This window comes from Anomaloglossus baeobatrachus, chromosome 2 (genome assembly GCF_048569485.1).
Source record: "Anomaloglossus baeobatrachus isolate aAnoBae1 chromosome 2, aAnoBae1.hap1, whole genome shotgun sequence".
Lineage (NCBI taxonomy): Eukaryota > Metazoa > Chordata > Amphibia > Anura > Aromobatidae > Anomaloglossus > Anomaloglossus baeobatrachus.
In genome coordinates this window covers 416,732,072-416,756,457 of record NC_134354.1, presented here as the reverse complement: position 1 = coordinate 416,756,457, position 24,386 = coordinate 416,732,072, and the positions used below count along the sequence as shown (strand labels likewise).

The following is a 24,386-nucleotide window of genomic DNA, read 5'->3' as shown; positions in this document are numbered from 1 at the left end:
ACCAAAGAAACACTTCTGAACAGGCAGGATCTTCAGGTTGGTAAACATTTTTATTGAATCCTATTTCTAAAGACTGAACTGTCATGTGTGAGAAAAATTATATTTCTTATTATTACTGCATGTTACTGTTATTTGGTACAGTTATGAAGAAAAACAAATATTCCTTTTGGGGCAGGGGCAGTGATGTGTTGTGTACAATAAGCAGAAATTGTATAATAAACAATAAAATAACAGCATTGACTTTTTTTGTTTAGGGGAATTCATGGATTCTGGAAACTATCCACCTCCAAGATCACCATCATCCTGTTCTACAGTTTCAGAGTTATCCATCCAGGATAGTGCTTCATTAGCAGCAGCATCATCATCAGACACCCACAGCCACATATCTCCATCACCCAAAAGGAAGAAAAAACCTTTACCTCCTGGAACCACCATAGATAGGTTTGTGATAAGAACTAGCAGATTAGAAAAAGAGTTGATTGATGAAAAAATTGCCCAGTTTATTTATGCAACGAACTCTTCTTTCCGTCTGACTGAGAACCCACATTAATATGGTTCAGTCACTGAGACCAGGATACAGTCCACCCAGCAGAGCTGATGTTGTAGGGAAACTGCTGGATCAAGTGTATGACAGAGAAATGGAGCAATGTGCAACAGCTCTGGAGGGTAAAATTGTTAACCTAAGTATTGATGGGTGGAGTAATGTCCACAATGATCCTATTGTATGTGCTTGTATAACAACAGAAGAAGGTAAAGTCTTCCTTGCACAAACAACTGATACGTCAGGAAATGCACACACAGCAGAATACTTACAAGAAGTGGCAGTAAAAGCTATAACGACATGTGAACAAAAATTCAAATGTTTAGTACGCAGTTTGGTCACTGACAATGCTGCAAACGTATCCAAGATGAGAAGAGATTTAGAAGAGCAGGGAGGGAATACAAAGCTGCTAATAACATATGGTTGCAGTGCTCATTTGCTGCACCTCTTAGCCAAAGACTTAAGTGTTCCAGAAATAAAGGCTAATGTTGTTGAAATTGCTAAATACTTCCGTAATAATCATTTTGCTGCAGCAGCTCTGAAAAGGATGGGTGGAACCAAGCTAACGCTCCCACAAGATGTTAGATGGAACTCTGTGGTGGACTGTTTTGAGCAGTATATCAAAAACTGGCCTATTCTGATGACACTTTGTGAAGAAAATCGAGATAAAATAGATGGCACTGTCACGGCCAAAATCCTCACCATTGGGCTTAAGAGAAATGTTGAACATATGCTGAGCTTCCTGAAACCCATCTCTCAAGCTTTAAACAAAATACAGAAAAATAGCTGTTTTATTGCGGATGCTGTTGAAATTTGGAAGGAACTGAGTGAACACTTAAAAACAGAACTACACATGGACAGAATTAAATTACAAGCAGTAAACAAACGAATGGGACAAGCACTGACTCCAGCTCATTTTTTGGCAAATATTGTCAATATCCAATATCAGGGTCAAAACCTAAGTGCTGAGGAAGAGGAGTTAGCTATGACATGGGTATCCAGCAATCATCCATCTTTAATGCCAACTATAATAAACTTCAGAGCTAAGGGGGAACCATTCAAGAAATATATGTTTGCTGAAGATATTTTAACCCCTTCACGACGTTGGACGGATCTATCCGTCCAGGATCGTGTCCCGTTAAGCCCCGCCCCCTGCCGCGGGCAGGCGGCGTGGATCGGCACACATATCAGCTGTTTTCAACAGCTGACATGTGTGCCTGCTAGCCGCGGGTGGAATCGCTTCCACCCGCGGCCATTAACCCCTTAAATCTTGCTGCCAAAGTCTGGCAGCAAGATTTAAATGCGCGCGGCCATGTTTGTTACTTACCGCCGCCCCCACCGGAAGTCACATGTGTTATCACGTGACTATCGGTGGTTGCCATCGTAGCACAGGGTCATGTGATGACGCCTGCTGCTATGATGTTTCACTTTCGTTTTCCCTTGGCCAAGAGCAGAGGGAAAACCAAAGTGACTGAATCTGCTGTTTACAGCTGTATTGCTGTGATCAGCAGATAGCGATCGGATTGCTGATTGCTATAGCTCCCTAAGGGGACTAGTAAAATAAAAAAAAAAAAGTAAAAAAAAAAGTTTTAAAAAATAAAAAAAAACAAAAAACCTAAAAGTTCAAATCACCCCCCATTCCCCCCATTGAAAATTAAAGGCTTAAAAAATAAATAAATATACACATATTTGGTATCGCCGCGTTCAGAAATGCCCGATCTATCAAAATATAAAATCAATTAATCTGATTGGTAAACGGCGTAGTGGAAAAAAAATTCCAAACGCCAAAATTCCGTTTTTTGGTCGCCGCAAGTTTTACGCAAAATGCAATAACAGGCGATCAAAACGTAGCATCTGTGCAAAAATGGTACCATTATAAACGTCAGCTCAAGACGCAAAATATAAGCCATCACTGAGCCATAGATCCCAAAAAATAAGAACGCTACGTGTTTCGGAAAATGGCGCAAAATGTGCGCCACTTTTATTGGGCAAACTTGTGAATTTTTTTTAACCCCTTAGATACAAGTAAACCTATACATGTTTGGTGTCTACAAACTTGCACCGACCTGAGGTATCACATAGATACATCAGTTTTATCATATAGTGAACACGGTGAATAAAACATCCCAAAAACTATTGTGCGATCACACTCTTTTTGCAGTTTTTCCACACTTGGAATTTTTTTGCTGTTTTTCAGTACAATATATGGTAAAACCTATGGTTTCATTTAAAAGTACAATGCGTCCCGCAAAAAACAAGCCCTCATATGGCAAGATTGACGGAATAATAAAAAAGTTACGGCTCTCGGAAGAAAAGGAGCAAAAAACAAAAACGCAAAAACGAAAAGTGCCCGGGGGCTGAAGGGGTTAAGGAAGGTCACACCAGTAAACTGGTGGAAGTCACTTAAGCGCTTGGATTTAGAGACTGTTCAAGTAATGATTTCACTTTTAACAGCAGTAGCTTCTTCTGCAGGCGTTGAAAGAATATTCTCTTCCTTTGGACTCATTCATTCTAAATTGAGAAATCGGTTGGGACCCAATAAAGCAGGAAAGCTTGTTTTTCTTTTCCAGATTATAAATAGGAACAAAGAAGAAGATGATGATGAAGATGACGACAAGTGAGCTACAGAGGACAGCAGGGACAGTAGTATTTAAGTTTTTCATGTGTCGGCTGGGCTGACAGTCTAAGTTTCTTAAAATATATATATATTTTGTTTAGCCAAATTAGTTAACAAACATGGATGTTTGTTTAAGCAAATAACTTATGCTGTAATGTTGTTATTGTTTCAGTTGAATAAATCTATTTAAATTGTTATTAAGGTCAGGATTATTTTTCTCCTTCCTAAGTACAACAGAACAGTGGTGTCCAAATATGAATGATTAACCCATTAAACTGGGGAGAAAAAAGTAATATAAAAAGTGATTCTAAAAATCTTCATCTACTTGCATGTTAAAGTAGCAAGAACTAGTTTAGGTAGAAACTTTGATTTAAATCACTGATTTAAATCAAGCCTTACTGACTAGTGATTTAAATCGTGATTTAAATCGTGATTTAAATCAGTTAGATTTAAATCAAATCCACCCTGTTGGAAGGTAAGTACGTGTGACAGGTATTAGCGATATTGTGCGCCACGGGCAGGGATTTGCCCGTGACGCACAAACGACAGGGGCGGGTGCGATCGGCAGCGACATCGCTAGCGATGTCGCAGCGTGTAAAGCAGCCTTTAACGTGACAAAGAAAACACCCAAAACCTCATTGCGGAATTCCATTTTATTTTGCAATCTCACCGCACTTGGAATTTTTTCCAGTTTTTGCAGTACAATATGTAGTAGAATGAATGCGGAATGAATGGATTGTTCACAAGTACAACTCGTCCAGCAAAAAACAAGCTATATATGGCTATATTGACGAAAAAATAAAAAGGGGAGGAAAAAACGGAAAACAAAATATGACCTGGGTGTTAAGGGGTTAAAACAAATTTTTGTATGAAATTGCTTAATTAAACATCTGACCATTGGGACCCCCAGTGATTTCCAGAGTTACAGACCCCACTCCCCTGTTCCCCCCCAGCTGCTGGGAGCAGTTTGTTTGCACTTTTTGCACCAAAATTGTTTTAGCAGTAATCACTTGCCATTTTTGTTTTCTTTCTTACATGGTGCCATTGAACCATGAGGTATCGCAGAGAATTCGGTGTACTTGCTCAAACTGTAGCGGATGCCACTCCAATAAAATGGATGCGTGATAGCCCTGTGCTTCTCCACACCACAAATTCTTCTAATGAGATATAAAATGCTATGTATCCATGTGTGGTCAGTAAAGGTTATATGTATAAAATGTAACTCGCTTGCTTTAGTGTAGACTTAACCATCCATGGATGTTTTATCTCAATAAATGTGACATATTATCTGATGGAGTATGACATTAGCAACCACTGTATTTCTCTTACATTGCCCGGAGTGTTCATTTTCTCAAATTTTCTCAATGACCTTTTGTGAGCGTACAACAAGGTCATGATAACAGGGCACGGGAAATGTTATAGGGAACATCTTTCCTGAACAGAACGTTTTACTATTTATTTTTTATTCTTTTTTTAAGCTGCATATTTCTTTACTATTGTCTACTATCTCGCATACTTATAGTGACATCTTTCTCACTTGTCTGCCTTGTCCATCTTAGCCTTGCCCATCTTAACCTTGCCCAGTATAGAAAACTAGCTAGTGTTACCTGGAAAGTGTCCAAAATCAGGTGGAATGTCAGAATTAGAATTTTGTTTTTTTTGTGCGGCTTGTTACTTGAAGGAGTACTCCAATACCATGGACAATTCCGGCAATTTAAAATAATGAAAACAGATAATACTCGCCATTTTTGTGTCAGCTCCTTGCCAATACTCAAGTCTCGGTAGGATGGGTGAAGTGTTGATTTCTTTCAGCATTATGCTGGGTTCAGATAGCGTTTGCCACTACGTTCCATGGATCTACGTTCTTCTTTACACTGAATATATTTCTTAATGACATTGGCTATATGTTTAGGGTCATTGTCCTGCTGCAGAATAAATTTGGAATCAGATCATGGCACTGCATCATGGTTAAGTGTCTGGCAATATTTTTCACCATTGAGGAAACCATTAGGCTATGTTCACACTAGAAAAATGATTTTTCTTAAGAAATTTCTTAAGAAAATTCTTGAGAGTGAAGGATTAGCGCACCTGCGTTAAAAAACGCACCAATAACGCAGGTGCGTTTTTGGTGCGTTTTTCATGCGTTTTCGGTGCGTTTTTGGTGCGTTTTCTTTCATGTTGGTCCCTGCGTTTTTTAATGCCTTTACGGCAACAAAAGCACATTGAAAAAAAAAAAAAAAATAGATATAGAGATAGATATATGATAGATAGATAGATATAAATATTTAGGGGAATAGATAGAGTATAGAGGGATAGATATAGATAATAGATATTTAGGGGTATAGCTAGATAATAGATAGATAATAGATAGATATTTAGGGGTATAGATAGATAGATAAGATAGATGGCTAGATAGATAGATAGATAGATAGAGGGATAGATGGATAGATAGATAGATAGATAGACAGATAGATGATAGACCGACAGAAGGATAGATAATATAGAAAGATAGACAGATAATATAGAAAGATAGATAATAGATAGATATAGATAGATAATAGATAGATATTTAGGGGTATAGATAGATAGATAATATAGATAGATAGAGGAATAGATAGATAGATAATAGATATTTAGGGTATAGATAGATAGATAAATAATAGATAGATAGATAGATAGATGGATAGATGGATAGATAGATAGAGGGATAGATAGATAGAGGGATAGATAGATAGAGGGATAGATAGATAGATAGATAATAGAGGGATAGATAGATAGATAGAGGGATAGATAGATATATAGAGGGATAGATAGAGGGATAGATAGATAGATAATAGATATTTAGGGGTACTTCACACACAGCGAGATCGCTACTGAGATCGCTGCTGAGTCACGTTTTTTGTGACCTCATTAGCGATCTCGCTGTGTGTGACACTGAGCAGCGATCTGGCCCCTGCTGTGAGATCGCTGCTCGTTACACACAGCCCTGGTTCGTTTTTTTATTGTTGCTCTCCCGCTGATAAGCACACATCGCTGTGTGTGACAGCGAGAGAGCAACAATCCTGAATGTGCAGGGAGCAGGAGCCGGCGTCTGACAGCCTGCGGTAAGCTGTAACTAAGCGTCGCTTGCACGTCGCTGCTGGCTGGGGGCTGGTCACTGGTCGCTGGTGAGATCTGCCTGTTTGACAGCTCACCAGCGACCATGTAGCGATGCAGCAGCGATCCTGACCAGGTCAGATCGCTGGTCGGATCGCTGCTGCATCGCTAAAGTGTGAAGGTACCCTTAGGGTATAGATAGATAGATAGATAAATAATAGATGGATACATAGATACATAGATGGAGGGATAGATAGAGGGATAGATAGATAGATAGAGGGATAGATAGATAGATAATAGAGGGATAGATAGATAAATAGAGGGATAGATAGATAGATGGATAGATAGATAGATATATATAGATAATAGAGGGATAGATAGATAGATAAATAGAGGGATAGATAGAGGGATAGATAGAGGGATAGATAGATAGATTGATAGATAATAGAGAGATAGATAGATAATAGACGGATAGATAGATAAATAGAGAGATAGATAGAGGGATAGATAGATAGAGGGATAGATAGATGGATAGATAGATATAGATAGATAATAGAGGGATAGATAGATAGATAATAGATATTTAGGGTATAGATAGATAGATAGATAAATAATAGATGGATAGATAGATAGATAGATAGAGGGATAGATAGAGGAATAGCTAGATAGAGGGATAGATAGATAGATAATAGAGGGATAGATAGATAGATAAATAGAGGGATAGATAGAGGGATAGATAGAGGGATAGCTAGAGGGATAGATAGATAGATATAGATAGATAATAGAGGGATAGATAGATAGATAAATAGAGGGATAGATAGATAGAGGGATAGATAGATAATAGATATTTAGGGTATAGATAGATAGATAAATAATAGAGGGATAGATAGATAGAGGGATAGATAGATAGATGGATAGATGGATAGATGGATAGATAGATAGATATAGATAGATAATAGAGGGATAGATAGATAGATAAATAGAGGGATAGATAGAGGGATAGATAGAGGGATAGATAGAGGGATAGATAGAGGGATAGATAGAGGGATAGATAGAGGGATAGATAGAGGGATAGATAGATAGAGGGATATATAGAGGGATAGATAGAGGGATAGATAGATAGAGGGATATATAGAGGGATAGATAGATAGATAGATAGATAGATAATAGATACATAGATAGATAATAGAGGGATAGATATTCCAGCTTTATTTATGATGTTTCACCCCACACACTGCACTTCTCATGGCCGGTAATGTGTTCACATCAGCGGCCATGAGAAATGTCCTGTAGTTACCCGCAGCCTCGCTCAGGAGCCGCATTCAGCACTCGCTCACTGACCCGTGGAGAACTGTCACACGCGGCTGGAGCAGGGCTGGAAGCGCCGGGGGACATCGCTGTGGATTACGTCGGAGCTGTGTCTGGGAGGGGTTAATACAGTGGAGAAAGAGGGGCCTTTTGTCTTTTATTCAAAATAAAGGATTTTTCGGTGTGTGTTTCTTTACTTTCACTTTCAGATTAGTGACGGCGTGTCATAGACGCTGCGATCACTAATCTTGGATTTAGCGGCAGCTATTAGTTGCCATTAACTCCATATTACCTGGATTGCCCCAGCATCACGGCATCTGGAGGAGCCGGTAACACGCCGGGACTGTCGCATAATGGATGCGACAGTCCTGGGGCAGCTGCGGCTGATATTCTCGGCTGCGGGAGGGGGAGGGGGCATTAACCCTGTCCCTCGTTCTCCCCAGCCTGAGAATACCGGGCCGCCGCTGTGTGTTTACCCGGCTGGAAGGTAAAAATACAGCGGAGCCCACGCTTTTTTTTTTCTTTTCTCCTTCCTCTTCCTGTCCTAGTGCCATCACTTCCCTGCAAAACGCAGTGCAGGGAAGTACACTATGTCTTGAAAATGCGAAATAACGCGGGAATAACGCAGGTATAACACAGGTATAACGCAGGAATAGTGCACATCACTTGCTACCTGCGTTATACCTGCGCTATTTCATGATTACATTACAGTCAATGGAGTGAAATAACGCAGTTAGCTGCAGAAAAGAAGTGACATGCTCATTCTTTTTCTTAAGAAAATCTACTGAAAGAATTTTCTTAAGAAAAAAACGCAGTGTGCGCACAGCTAATTTTTTTGCTGGGGAATGTCTGCAGAAAGGTTACAAGAATTTCTCAAGAAATTTCTGCAGCAAAAACGGACCAAAAACGCAGGTAAAAAATGCAGTGTGTGAACATAGCCTTAATCTTGACCAAGTTCCCAACTCCATTAGCTGAAATGCAGCCCTAAACTTGCAAGGTACCTCTACACTGCTTCACTGATGTCTGCAAATACTCTTATTGTACAGCACTCTAGCCGTTTGGTGAAGAAATTGCCTTTTACAGTCCAGTATTTCACACATTGAATATTTAATCCAGAGCACCTGCTGACATTTTTCTGCACCGCAGCTCCTATTTTTTCAAGTACGGTTGAGCCACTTGGCCTTGCTAAAATGTCAAAGGTATGGTTTTTGGTTGCGATTTTTCCATGAAGACCGCTTTTAGCCAGACCTCTAGATAGGTGTAGCTGTATGCCACTGGTTTCTGCCAGTTCTAAGCTGACGGAAATGTTAGGCATCTTTTGATTTCGAACTAACGTAAGCATGATGTGTCTTAATTGTATTCTGTAATTGTAATCTGATACACTAAAGTTCTGTCACACTAGGTATGGGGAAATACCAAGTGAACGGCGAATAGGGAGGGAAAGGAAGACCTGTGTCTGGGGAAGGGGGAGATAGTGACCCCTTCAACTTCAACCTTCCGCTGCCCTGACCACCCTAGAAAAGTTCCGCACCTATGCGCCAAGCAGGATACCTGGCTGGGACTAACCCTGAACTGGACTCTAGGTAAGGAACGGCAGGGATGAATGCTTAGTCAACCCCACTAAGCTCTAAAGAAGACACAGGGAGCAGAAACTGGGGGAAGTGAATGAACATTTATCGCAAAGAAGACTCAGGGGGGAACAGCAACGCACAGCAAAGTTTCTCCAGATGAATACAACCGACTGCTTGCACCCAAGGCCTGTATAGGAATATAACTATATCACCAGCAAACACCAAGGGCAAATTTGTATGTCTAAGGACACAAGGGGAAGTGATAATGACTAAAGGCCCCTTTGCACACTGCAACATCGCTAGCGACATCGCTGTAACGTCACCGGTTTTGTGACGTAATAGCGACCTCCCCAGCGACATTGCAGTGTGTGAAACACATCAGTGACCTGGCCCCCGCTGTGAGATCGCTAATCGCTACACATCTCTCAGGAACATTTTTTGGTCCTTTGTTTCCCGCTGCGCAGCAAGCATCGTTGTGTTTAACACCGTTACAACGACTTCGTTAGCGACTTCCCTTTCAAATAGCTGCTTTGACACATCCCCAACGACCAGCTAGGTCGTTCTGCAGGTCCGTATCGCTGCTGCGTCGTTGGCCAGGTTTGCCTGTTTGACAGCTCACCAGAGACTTTCCAGCGATCCCGGCCAGGTCGGGATCGCTGGTGGGATCGCTAGAAAGTCTCCGTGTGTAAAGGGGCCTTGACAGCTGAGACATAAAAATATCCGCAGGCTCCTAAAAGGAAAGGGATTAATCCCAAGCAGAAAAACATACATAGGATACCATTTACACCACAGCAGGAAGAATAGAATGTTAGGGAGCAGTTTGTGTAGCCAAACGCTGCAACCTTCTACAGCCACACACCACATGACTGTCTGACAACCGTGAAACACCCGTGACAGTTTCCTTGGACGATGATTGCATCTATGGTCCTCAATATTGTCCACTTCTTGATGTCCTAAATGCTGATAAATACCGTTAGACACTTATCCATCAGAGAGGCATCTTTTTGGCTCTAAATTTACATTCAGTAGGACAACAACCCCAAGCATACAGCCAATGTCTTTTAAGAGGTTTAATGTCACCCCCTTTCATTTGTCGTAACTCTTCCTAACACTTACCTAATTTACTTCTGCTACCAACCCTGCTCCTGTAAGCTGATCTCTCTCCGGCTTCTATATTCCTATGTTGGTGGTCTGGCTGTACTGCTTCCGATCTGGGGACGGGAATCGGACACACTGAACAGTGCAAGTTACTGGTCAGATCACACTTCTTTCTCCTCTCAGTCTAGTTTATAGTGCAGTGCTACGATGTGCTTATCATTAGACAGTATATCATCCTGTGATACTATCTAATGTTCAGCACATTGCCATAAATACTGGTGAAACACAACAGCTGTGTCATTTCTATTGTGGTTGTGGATGGGTACTACAAATCAACCCTCTATTCCATTAACTAGGAGCTGGATCTTTAACATAGTAACCACCACAGCCTCTAAAGTTTTGATGGAGTGTTCTGGCAGCATTCAAGAACTTTCATCTGGAGCTGGTAAGAACTGATTGCCAGAGGTGCCAGGTCTCCACATAGATCTGCACAGGATCACAGATCTTTTGAGTTCTTTCCACCTCTTCTCCCAGACAGTTTTTGAGGCAGCTCAGCTGCCTGCTAAATGAGCTGCAAATCCAGGATTGGAGATAATGGACTGACCGGACCCACCCATCTTTTCCAGTCGTTAATAAAATCTGGACCCAAAATATGGGCCCATTAAATAGACCTCTCAGCACTTCAAAATAAGAAAATGTTCACTTCCATCAGCTCAAAACTGGTAGCATTCAATGGGATCCAGCTACATCCATTTAATGTTTGGAAATGTCTAACCAAAAGTTGTCTTAGAAGAACTGTGTCCAAAAAACATACCTGTGACATGGAAACCAGGCGCACTGACTCAGTCAAATACAAGTTTTTCCTGGAGTATATTTTTAGCAGAGGATTTAAAGGGAACCTGTCACCAGAATTGGGGCCTATAAGCTGCGGCCACCACCAGTGGGCTGGTATAAACAGCATTCTAACATACTGTATATAAGAGCCCAGGCCGCTGTGTGGAATAGAAAAAATACTTTATAATACCTATCTAAGCAGTCACTGCGGTGGCGTTGGGTCAGATGGGTGTCTCCGTTCTCCGGTGCTGGCGCCTCTCTTTTGGCCATCTTTGTCGTCATTCTTCTGAAGCCGGGGTGGGGTACATGATGCGTCCTATATCATCCACACTCGCTGGCACAGAGGTCCTGCGCAGGCGCACTTTGATCTGACCTGCTTAGGTATTGTAGTGCGCCTGCGCAGGACTGGTGAGTATGTATGACAGAGGACGCGTCATGCACCCCGGCTTCAGAAAGAGAACGAAGATGGACGAAAGAGGAGGCACCGGCACCGGAGAACAGAGACACCCATATGACCCAACTCCACCACAGCGACCGTTTAGGTAAGTATTATAAAGTGTTGTTTACGTTCTACACAGCGGCCTGGGCTCTTATATACAGCATGTTAGAATGCTGTATATAAGAGCTCACTGGTGGTGGCCGCAGCTTATAGGCCCCAAATCGTCTGAGAGGTTCCCTTAAAAATGTAAAACTTTGTAAAAGCAATCTCCAAACATTTCTTTTAATTGGTAAAATAAATAAAAAAGCATTTTTAAAATATTAAAACATTAAAAAAACAAATAAAAAAATGTTTTAAAAAATATTAAAGATTAAAAAAACTAAAAGTTCAAATCATCCCCCATTTACCCCATTGAGAATAAAACAATTAAAAAACAAAGCACATATTTGGTGTCGCCGCTTTCACAGTGCCCGATCTATCAAAATACAAAATCAATTAATCTGATCGGTAAATGTACCACTGAAAAAAAAATTCCAGTGCCAAAATTACATTTTGTGGTCGCTGCAACATTGTATTAAAATGCAATAATAAGCGATCAAAACATCGCATCTACACAAAAATGGTATAATTAAAAATGCCAGCTCAAGACGCAAAAAATAAGCCATCACTGAGCCACAGATCCCGAAAAAGGGCGACAAAAGCGCTATTCGTTTTTCTTTACAAACTTCAGAATTTTTTTTCACCACTTGGATAAAAGTAAAATTATACATTTGGTATCTATGTGCTCGTACTGACCTGGAGGATCATATTGCAGGTCAGTTTTACCAAATAGTGGACATAGTAAATAAAAAAAACAATCGTGCAATCGCACTTTTTTTGCAATTTCACTGCAGTTGGATTTTTACCCCTGTTTTTCTGCAGCAAAAACGCCAAAAAACCGCGTGTAAAAACGCAGTGTGCGCACAGGGCCTAAGAGTAATGCCACTTACCGTAGCTACAAATGTACTCATCTTTTTGCGTAGATCCATTTTATATCATGATAACTAGTGATGGACATAACCGTCTGTGATATATGAAAAGCATTTTGCCCTTCGGGATATCTCTTGTAATAGATCGTTCAGTGTGCTGTTGTTCTCGGCAGCTCAGGCCCTGTTTTCACAGGACGATGTGCTGCCGAGAACCATGATATTTTGAGAAAAAAGATCATTTCACCCAATGAAAAAGGATTTTGCTAATTTGAAGTTTAATTAGTAAGCTTCTGTTAGGCCTCCTTCACACGTCCGTGTCTCTGGTATGTGTTTGGTCTGTTTCCTCACGTGCCGGAGACACGGGCACACGTAGACCCATTAAAATCAGTGGGTCTGCGCACACGTGCGTGTTTTGCTATGGACCGTTTGTACATGTGGAGCATATGTGTGCCCCACACGTAGACATGTCCGTTTTTCTCCGGCATCACACGGCCCGCACATGGACCGCACGGATGTGATCCATGTGACACGCACCGACGAAAACACACGTGTTTGTGAAAAAAAAAAAATGTCTATACTCACCTGTCCCCAGTGCTGCAGTATCTTCCGCTGCTGTCACTTGCTTCTGCGGGGAGTCGGCAGGACTGGAGACCAAAGATCAGCACCACGGACAGCAACGCCAGGGACAGGTGAGAAGAAAGTTCCGGTTCTCCATGTGTTATCACGGATAGCACACGGAGAACACACGTTGTGCCATAAACACGGCACACAGAGGTCAATACGCACCTTTGACACGTCCGTGAAAAATGTGCGGGATTTTCACGGACGTGTGAAGGGGGCCGTAGACTGCAAAATTATTGGGAAACAAGTGTTCCTAGGAAAGCTCGTTCATGAAAATCTTGCAGTGTACAAAAACCTTTACTCACCCAAAATGTCCAGAAAATCCCCGAAAAAGGGAGATCTCCCGAACTCCATTGTGAGTTGACAAATTTCAATGATTTTTCTCTTGTGAAGTATGCTTTGCAAATATATAATAATCTCTCGGTTCATTAGGATGTCTCTGATGATCATAATGTTCTGATTTCCGAAGAAGAAGGACAACTTACAGAGATGAAGGTCAAAACTATACTTCCTGCACCCAAGTCAACTGACAATCTGCAAGCATTGGCTCCTCCAATAAGTAAGTTTCTCTTGACCCTCTTATGGACTTTATAAGACCCAAAAACTATTGAAATGAAATAAAACTGGAGCAAAATAGATAAATACTGAAATAATTGCACAAATGTAGTAGCATATGGGAGAACTGTTATGTTCTCATGGTACTTTTGTTTCTCACTTAGGGAAAAGTGGTCACTTTAATAAATGTGTCGCTGAAATTGTGCATAAAATGTGATAAAGAGAAACCATCTGCTGTAAAATAAATGACCTTTAATAATGCTGTTTCTTCCGGCCATGTAAATGCCTTCACAGGATTTACATAATTTAGTATTCAGCTTTCTGTGTTTGATTTAAATTATACTTACTGAAAATGTGTTCACACCTAACGACCGGCGGCACTAAATAGCCACCGTTCTGTTACTTGTTTGCTAATTGACAGTTGTTTAATAGCCAGTTTACACAGGCACACTGCGATGCATTACAGATCTGCAGTGCACATAGGCTGTCATTTTTCTCAACAGCACAGGTCTTTGTTTATACAGGATGGTTTGCTGCTGAGAATGATGATCTCGTGTGCAGACCAAAAGATCATTTCACCTGACGAACAAACGTTTTCCTTGGTCATTGGGTGTAATATTATTGTAAATCGAGTGTTACTAGGAATGCTCATTCACACAAATCTTGCAGGTAAATTAACTTTAAAGGGAACCTGTCAGGTGCAATATGCCCCCAGAATCACGAGCAGATCTGGGCGAATATTGCGAATCCCTGCCTAACCGTCCCTGTATATACTAGCATAGATAAAGAAATCTTTAGAGAAAGAATTTCTAAAGATCTTTTATCTTATGCTAATGAATGAGGGGTCTAGTCCCAAGGGCATTTTATCCCCCGACTAGTCTGCCTTGTTAGCATGTTAGTACGCCCTCAGGGGTGTACTAACATGCTATTTAATTCAGCATCACCAGCGGTGCCGCGCGTACCTGTGTTTGCTGTGACCACACTTCTGAATACCGGGCACTTCCGGTCATGTGCAGTATGAAGCCGGGTGTACGTGTCCCGGCTTCAGAGAGGTCTACTGTGCATGACCGGAAGTGCCCGGCATTCAGAGGCATGGTCACAGCGAGTACAGGTACACACAGCACCACTGGTGATGCTGCATTGAATAGCATGTTAATACACACCTGTGGGCGTGCTAACATGCTAAGAGGATCGACTAGTCGAGGGATATAACTAGTGCCCTCGCTCATTAGCATACGGTAAAAGATCTTTAGGCCAGAATCACACTTGTTAGTGCCTCGCGTGTAACTCGCGCGAGTCTCTCATGGTAGAACCCGACATGGCCGCACACTATGCATACAGGAGCGTCTGAGATGCATAGAGATACATGCCACCGACCCGCTCCTGTCAGGGGAGTGTGCGGTCAAGCCGGGTTCCACCATGAGAGACTCGCGCGAGTTACACGCGAGGCACTAGCAAGTGTGATTCTGGCCTTAGAAATACTTTTTCTAAAGATCTCTTTATCTATTCTAGTGTATACAGGGACAGTCAGGCAGGGATTAGCAATATACACCCAGAACTGCTCGTGGTCCTGGGGGCATATTGCACCTGACAGGTTCCCTTTAATTCAAAAGGAATTTTCTTAAGAAAATTCCGCAGGCACTGAAAGATTACTGCACTCGCGGAAAAAAACCGCAAAAAAACCGCATTGAAATCCGCATGTGTTTTATTGCGTTTTGGTGTGGTTTCGGTGCGGTTTTGGTGCGGTTTTTCCGCGGGTTGGTACATGTGTTTTAATGCATTTAATGCAATAAAGCACATTGAAGAAAAAAAAAAAAGGTCATTTCCTTCTGATATAGATAGATAGAGAAATAGATGGATAATGGATAGATAGATAGATAATGGATAGATAGATAGAAGAATAGATAGATAGATAATGGATAGATAGATAATGGATAGATAGATAGCTAGAAGGATAGATAGACAGAAGGATAGATAGGAGGATAGATAGATAGATGGATAATCAATAGATTGATCTGTCCTCTATCAATCAATAGATAGAGTCCCTGTGACTGCAGTTCTCACGGTCGGTAGTGTGTTCATATTACCGACCGTGAGAAATGACCTGTAATTACCCCTGTAGGCTCGTTACGAGGCTGCATTCAGTATGTGTCAGTCGTGGCTGGATGCCAGCGGCGTGGGACCTCGGTGGATTACGCCGGAGCTGTGTGTTTGGAGGGGTTAATAAAGGGGTGAAAGAAGGGGGGGTTTGTCTTTTATTTAAAATAAAGGATTTTTCGGTGTGTGTGTTTATTCACTTTACTTACGGGTTAATCATGTAAGCTGTCTCATAGACACTGCCATGATTAAGCCTGGACTTAAAGGGGTGGTTCACCCATATTTTTTATTGTCTAGATCGATATTATATTGAGAAACAATGTTTCTCTCAAATACCTTGTGTTGGCAATAGTGCCTGTGAGAGGCGCTATTGCAGACCGCTGCTCCCCGTCCAGTAACGTACCCGTCCAATGCTGCCTCGTCACATCCGTGCAGCTGGCTACATTCTGAGCCCATCTGCTCCCTGCTCCTCCTCCCTCACAGCATGTCTCTTGCTTGCAGCGTTCTGCGAGGAGGGAGGAGGGAGGGGGGAGCAGGAGACGCGCCGTGCTGTGCTAGGAGGGAGGAGGGAGGAGGGGAGCAAGAGACGCGCCGTGCTAGGAGGGAGGAGGGAGGGGGGAGCAGGAGACGCGCCGTGCTGTGCTAGGAGGGAGGAGGGGAGCAGGAGACGCGCCGTGCTAGGAGGGAGGAGGGAGGGGGGAGCAGGAGACGCGCCGTGCTGTGCTAGGAGGGAGGAGGAGGGGGGAGCAGGAGACGCGCCGTGCTAGGAGGGAGGAGGAGGGGGGAGCAAATGGGCTGTGACAGCAGTGAAACACCGCTCACAGCTCAGAGTCTGGAAGACTGTAGCTGGCTGCACGGATGTGACGTGGCAGCATTTGACGGGTACGTCACTGGACGGGGAACAGCGGTCTGCAATAGCGCCTCTCACAGGCACTATTGCCAACACAAGGTATTTGAGAGAAACATTGTTTCTCAATATAATATCGATCTAGACAATAAAAAATATGGGTGAACCACCCCTTTAAATGACAGCGATCCGCTGCCATTTAACTCCTTATTACCTGGATTGCCACAGCATCACGGCAATCTGGAAGAGTCGGGGACACTCCGGGACTGTCGCATAATGGATGCGACAGTCCCGGGGCAGCTGCATGCTGATATTTTCGGTTGCGGGAGGGGGTGGGGCATTAACCCTGCCCCTCGCCCTCCCCAGCCTGAGAATAACGTGCCGCCGCTGTGTGTTTACCGCGGCTGGATGGTAAAAATACGGCGGAGTCCGCGTTTTTTTTTTTTTTATATGTACGTTTGATTTCTATGTGTGTTCTATATGTCTGTGTCTGTGTGTGAGTGCGATGTGTGTGTGTTTACTATATGTCTGTGTCTAATATGTGTGTGTTTACTCTCTGCTCCGCTTCCTCTTCCTGTCATAATGACATCACTTCCCTGAAAACTGTAGGCAGTGATGAACATTATGTCCCGAAAACCGCGAAATACCGCATGGAATAACGCAGAAAAACGCAATGAACCGCCTAGAATTTGCTGCCTGCGTTATTCCCTGCGGGATTTCACGATTACATTACAGTCAATGGAGTGCAATGCCGCAGCAACGTGCGGAAAAGAAGTGACATGCAATTGTTTTTGCTGCAGGAATCCCGCAGCAAAACATGCAGCTGTCAAAATCCGCATAGTGCGCACAGCATTTTTTTCCCATAGGATTTGCTGGTGATTCACTGCAGAGATGTTATGAACATTTTCTGCAGCGAAACATGCAGCAAATCCGCAGGAAATCCGCGGCAAAAACCGGCAAGTGCGCACAGGGCCTCTAAGAGTTGAAAGATCTCTCATGTGCCCTGGCATCTTGACTCATACTCATCTCTCCACATTTCTGCAATTATCTCCACTGTTTGGCACTGGTCATAATCAAAGTCCTGATTTTTTTATGTCAGGACCCTCTCTGTTTCTGTAATATGAGGTCTGTTTGCAGGGTCTGGTCTGAAACGTAAGGGGCACTTTGCACACTACGACATCGCAGCTGCGATGTCGGTGGGGTCAAATCGAAAGTGACGCACATCCGGCATCGCAGTCGATATCGTAGTGTGTAAATCCTTTTTGATACGATTAACGAGCGCAAAAGCGTCGTTATTGTATCATCGGTGTAGGGTCCGGCATTTCCATGAATTGGGAAATACCAATGTTACGATGTTGTTCCTCGTTCCTGCGGCAGCACACAACGCTGTGTGTGAAGCCGCAGGAGCGAAGAACATATCCTTACCTGCGTCCTGCGGCTCACGCCGGCTATGCGAAAGGAAGGAGGTGGGCGGGATGTTTACGTCCCGCTCATCTCCGCCACTCCGCTACTATTGGCCGCCTGCCATGTGACGTCGCTATGACGCCGCACGACCCGCCCCCTTAATAAGGAGGCGGTTCACCAGCCAGAGCGACGTCGCAGGGCAGGTGAGTGCATGTGAAGCTGCCATAGCGATAATGTTCGCTACGGCAGCTATCACCATGATATCGCAGCTGCGACAGGGGCGGGGACTATCGCGCACGGCATCGCAGCATCGGCTTGCGATGTTGTAGTGTGCAAAGTGCCCCTAAATGCTGGGGGTTTTCAGTCTGAGATCTGTATATTGCAGACTTGTAGGCCATGTTAAGGCTGTGTCCGTACTTTGCGTCGCCCTACTTGCAGTTCAAAACGCATCCTCTGGCAGTAATTAATTTTGCCAAAGTTGCTTTTGACCACAAAATAGCGCTAAAAACGCATGCGTATTTACTGCATTTTAGGTGCGTTTTTTGCACTTTTTACAAGCTTTTCCATTGCGTTTTCAAAGATGCGTTTTCAACATAAAGACACTGCTAAATAAAGTTTAAATAGTCAAACACAATGAAAAAAGGGGAAAAAAAAGGAACACATATATAATTATTGAAATGATAAAGAAAAGAGTTTTATTTCTTATAATTATAGCGGTTTTATACTATTTAACGGTAAAATAGCATTAAATTTATATTTTTCATTATTTTAATTGTTGGACTATGTGTGTGTGTAAAGGGACATATTAATCCATTATTTTGAAGTCAGAAAAGCATGCGTTTTGGATTTCCAAAACGCATTCTTTCTGCAGCTAAAAAGCAGGTAAAACGCTTTAATTTTGATGTTTCTTGCTTTTTGCTACTTCTCATTGACTTCAATGTTAGCAAAACGCATCCCAAATGGCAAAAACAATTGACATTCTGCTTCTTTGAAAGCATGGTTTTTGCCACAAATTATGCAAATTAAACGCTGCGTTTGGAAACGCAAAGTGCGGACAGGAAATCCCAATTTTCCATAGACTTTGCTGGAAAATCAAAAAGCATGCATTTTGGCATGAAAACGCTGCAGTTCAAAACGGACCTTAAAAGCAGCTGAAACGCAGGTGAAAACGCAAAGTGCGGACACAGCCTTAAGGCCGCTTTACACACTGCGATATCGGTACCGATATCGCTAGCGAGCGTACCCGCCCCCATCGGTTGTGCGACACGGGCAAATCTCTTCCCGTGTCGCACAACATCGCCCGGACCCATCACACCACTTACCTTCCCTGCGACGTCGCTGTGACCGGCGAACCGCCTTCTTTCTAAGGGGGCGGTTCGTTCAGCGTCACAGCGACGTCACAGCAGCGTCACTGAACCGCCGCCCAATAGAAGCGGAGGGACGGAGATGAGAGGGACGAACATCCCGCCCACCTCCTACCTTCCGCATTGTGGCCGGGAGGCAGGTAAGGAGAGGTTCCTCGTTCCTGCGGTGTCACACGGAGCGATGTGTGCTGCCGCAGGAACGAGGAACAACTTCGTTACTGCTGCAGTAACGATATTTGAGAATGGACCCCCATGTCACCGATGAGCGATTTTGCACGTTTTTGCTACGATGCAAAATCGCTCATAGGTGTCACACGCAAAGGCATCGCTACAGCGGCCGGATGTGCGTCACAAAATCCGTGATCCCAACGAGATCGTTGTAGCGATCTTGTAGCGTGTAAAGCCCGCTTAAGTCTTCCAGCTGCTATAGCCATCCACCAGCACTCCACAATCATTCTGCGGGGTTCATAACTAGTTCAGGTATCAGCAGATGCAGATGGCCAGCTCCCACTGCAGATGGCTTGGACATAGTCGTTGTGTATGCGCCATCTCTGTGATGTGCTAGTATGTCCGGTTGAAGCAAATTTCACCCCATCCGGTAGTAGTACTATGTGTTATGGCAGCTGAAAGATTAACAATGGCCTACAGGTCTGCAGTATACAATAGAGTGACAGACTGAGATATTACAGTGCATCACATCAATAATGCACTATATTGTCCAAGTGGTCAAAGGATCACGTGTTCAAGATCCCTTGTGCACTAATAAATATTGTAAAAAAAAAAAAGAAAGAAACTAAAAAAATGATTTTTAAGTGTTAAAAAAAATGCCTCCCCCAAAAAAAGAACAAACTGCAGTCTTCTGAATATAAAATAGTCACATTTTAGAATAAAACAAATGTTTCCCAAGAAGAAAGAAGCAGGTTTGGTGTTTATTTCTGTGTTCCATACTGTAAAACTGTCTTTATTTGTTGTGAATGTCAGAAAAACTTATGAAAAACAATGTCAGAAATGTAGTTTTAGTGCCTCTTGAAACATGAAATAAAAAGTGATCAAAAGATTGTATGTATCACAAAATGGAGAAGAAAATTGCAGCTCTCACAACTCTCAGTTTGATGAACAAAAAAGTTTCTTTTTTTTTAAAAAAAACGAAAAAACTTTTTTTTGTTGTGTTCAGAAATAAACTAAAACCTAAAGAAGATATTTTTGTTATTATTGTTTATTTTGTTTCTGTGGTGCTGTACATGTAATAAGGGGTTAAAATACAAAATCTAATTGTGTGTATGTGTATATGTATGTATGTATGTGTGTATGTATGTCCGCTAAAGGAATCTGCACCGTCGCATTTAGAATCGTGAAATTTTGTACACCCAACTCATTTGACTCGGGGAACGTCAAAGACTATGTTTTGAGGGGAAAAATTAACCCCGCACTTTAGGCTGGAAACACATCTATGCGAGTAAAATTGGTCCGAGTTGGCTGAAAAAAACTCGGCTGATTTTAGGTCACATTAGGTCAGAGTGCAATGCAACTGCACTGCGATCCTGAGATTTTTCTCATGATTGCAGTGTGTGTGCAATGCGTGTGTGATCCTTTTTTTCTCAGCAGCTGTCATCTGCCATTCAGCTCTGCTACATGGCCGCTGACAGCAGATACAGACAGCTATATAGCAGAGCTGAATGGCAGATGACAGCAGACACAGACAGCCGCACGATCAGAATGAACTCGGGTGAACTTCACCCGACTTCATTGTCATGCCGCGGCTCTGTCTGTGTCACGTCCTGATTAGCGGTCACCCGTGAAGTACTCACCAGTGACTGCTAATCCCCTGAGTGACTGAATTGAGCAGCGCGATTAGTGACATCAGCTGATCGCGCTTCTCACCTCAGTTGCTGCGTGGAGGTGAGAGGAGCGGTGGTGTCCTGTCACCTTCATGTAGCAGAGCTGGAAGCGACACTGGACATCCGTGGATTACGTCGGACATGGAGGTTTTTTTTTGGGTACTTAATAAAGTGGTGAACGAGGGTATTTGTTATTGTTTATTATTTCAAATAAAGAATTTTTTCAGTGTGTGTGTTTATTAACTTTAATTTACAGGTTAATCATTGGGGGTGTCTCATAGACGCCTGCAATGATTAATCTAGGATTTAGTGGCAGCTATGGGCTGCCATTAACTCCTTATTACCCCGATTGCCAACGCACCAGGGCAAATTGGGAAGAGCCGGGTAGAGTCCCAGAACTGTCGCATGTAATGTATGCGGCAATTCTGGGCGGCTGATGACTGATATTGTTAGGCTGAGGGGCTCCCCATAACGTGGAGCTCCCCATCTTGAGAATACCAGCCTTCAGCCGTATGGCTTTATCTGGCTGGTATTAAAATTAATTTTACTGTACAGCATAGACACGCCCAACGGCTGCTGTGATTGGTTGCAGTGAGACAGCTGTCACTCAGCGTGGGGGCGTGTCTGACTGCAACTAATCATAGGCGCCGGTGGACGGGTAAAGCAGGAAATACGAGATTGAATAATGAGCGGCCGGCTTTTTCAAAAGAGGAGAAGCCGCCGGAGCAGTGTGAACGCCGTGCAGCGCTGCGCTGGTGATCGGGGATCGGTGAGTATGAGAAAGGGGGGGAGAGGGATAGACCGACATGGACAGAGAGAGAGGGACAGAGATAGTGACCGACCGACAGACCGACCGACAGAAAGAGAATAGAGACCGAGAGGGAGAGACCGACTGACAGAGAACAGAGATTGACAGACATTGTGAGACATCACTTGTTTCCAGTGTTTTAGGAAACATGCGAGAAATGTATTTAGAAAATCGGCTGTTACTAGGATGGTGTGAGTTACACGCTCCCATAGACTTGCATTGGAGAGACTCGCAGTAGAAACTCGCAAAAAAGCAGCACGCTGCGATTTTTTTCTCAGTCCGATTTGTACTGAGAAAAAAAATTGCATATGCGAGCTGAATCATTCACTAATATGTGTCCGATTCCAATGCGAGATTTTCTCGCATTGCTCTACTGCGAGAAACTCGCAAGTGAGAAGCAGCCGTTACAGTTATTCACCAAAAATCCTACTTATATTAAAGTCAGTGGAGTTGAGAGCTACAGGTCATTAATAGGAGCTGTAATTGGTTGCTATAGTCAACGAAGGACATTCTTAGTATAAGAAGCTTATGTGTGAGGTAATATGATTTTGGTGGAGAGACGGATAGAGAGAGACAGAGACAGACAGACAGACCGATAGAGAGAGACAGACGGAGGCAAAGAGAGACAGAGAGAAAGACAGATAGAGGCAGACAGAGAGACAGACAGAGAGACAGAGAAGGAGACACGGAGACTGAGAAATGAGAGAGAACGAGAGGGAGAGACAGAGAGACAGATACTATACCGGGCAACAATTAAAATTTAATGAACAAACTTACAATGATAAACTGGTACAAAGAATTGAGGACCTTGCCCTTACGGGCTTACAGTCTTCAGGGTATTGGGGAAAGAGATAGTAGTCTGGAAGAGAGAAGAAGATCTTGGGAGCACCGGAAAGTACTTGTGGGGAGATATTGGGAGATTAGTTTGGCGATATATAGAGGAGACAGCTTGTAGGTCAGTATTATTAGTTTGAACTGGATTTATTGAAGAATTGGTGAGCCAATGTAGGGAATTGTAGAGAGGAGAAGCAGAGAAGTACTGAGTAGAGCGCTGGATTAATTGGGCAGCAGAGTTAATGATAAACTAAACAGGATATTGCAGTTGTTGAGACGGGAAATCATAAAGGCATTAACTAGCATTTTAGTAGATTCAGGGTTGAGAAAGATAATAGATTCTGGAAATATTTTTGAGTTCGAGGCAGCACTATGTGAAAAGACCTTGGATTTGTGGTTTTAAGGACTTGTCAGAGTCAAAGGTTATTCCTAGCTATTGTGATAGGTAGCTTGGCTATGGAAGTTGAGTTGAATTGAGGATAGATGGTGACTTCAGTTTTGTCCACATTGAGCTTTAGGAGGTGTGATGAGATGAAGGAGGATATGGCTGATAGACACTCTGAGATTCTGGACAGCAAAGAGGTGATGTCTGGGTCAGAGAGGTAGATTTGAGTGTCATAAATGTGTAGGTGGTATTGGAAGCCATGGGACTTCATGAGTTTTCCCATACCAAAGGCATAGATGAAGAAAAGTAGTGATTCGAGAAGTGAGCCTTAGGCTAATGTCACACATCAGTTTTTTGCATCAGGCACAATCCGGCGTGTGCCTGATGCAACGGATCTGGCGCAGAATATGCAAAAACTGATGTGCCTGATCCTTTTTTTTGACGGTTCCAATATACCTGATCCGTCAAAAAACTGATCCGGCGCATCCGTTTTTGCATCCTTTGTGTCCGTTTTTTTTTTTTGCTGGATCCGTTTTTTTTTCAATACATTGGAGCATGCTCAGTTTACAAAAACGGATCCGGCGGCCGCATCCGTTTTTTACCGCATTACGCCGGATCTGGCGTCCATAGGCTTCTATTGTAAAACACGCCGGATCCGGCGCGATGCAGTTTTTTTGCCGGACAAAAAAACGTTACAAGATACGTTCCCTCCGGCCGCCGCTTTAGGCAATTATTACGGATCCGGCAAAAGCCGGATGCAACGCAAGGCCATCAGGCCCAATCCGGCGCTAATGCAAATCAATGGGGATAAAACGGATCCGGCACCGGATCCGTTTTACCCGTTTTTTTCCAGATTGTGCCTGATGGAAAAAAAACGATGTGTGAAATTAGCCTTAAGGGACACCGACAGAAAGAGAGGGCGGGAAGAGGAGCTAGTATGGGAATGGTAGATGCTAAATGTGCAGTTAGTAAAGGATGAGGAGGTCCAGGAAATGGCAAGGTCTTTGATGCCAAGGGAAGAAAGGATCTGTAGTAGGAGGGAATAGTCAACTGTCAAATGCAGAAGAGAGGTCTAAAGGGAGGAGTATAGAGAATTGTCTGTTAGCTATGGCGGTAAGTTGACATTTTAGTTAGGGAATTTTTGGTGGGGATAGAAGCCAG

General features: G+C 43.0%; 1 protein-coding gene across 4 annotated transcripts in view; it reads left to right on the top strand.

Annotated features, from left to right (window-relative positions):
* SPOCD1 (SPOC domain containing 1) overlaps positions 1–24,386 on the top strand; it is a 199,447-nt gene that overhangs the window by 68,196 nt on the left and 106,865 nt on the right. For all 4 annotated transcript variants that reach the window (XM_075334134.1, XM_075334136.1, XM_075334133.1 and 1 more), the window contains one exon: positions 13,526–13,652. In XM_075334134.1, coding sequence (XP_075190249.1) covers positions 13,526–13,652 — 127 coding nt within the window. The remainder of the gene's footprint in view (positions 1–13,525; positions 13,653–24,386) is intronic.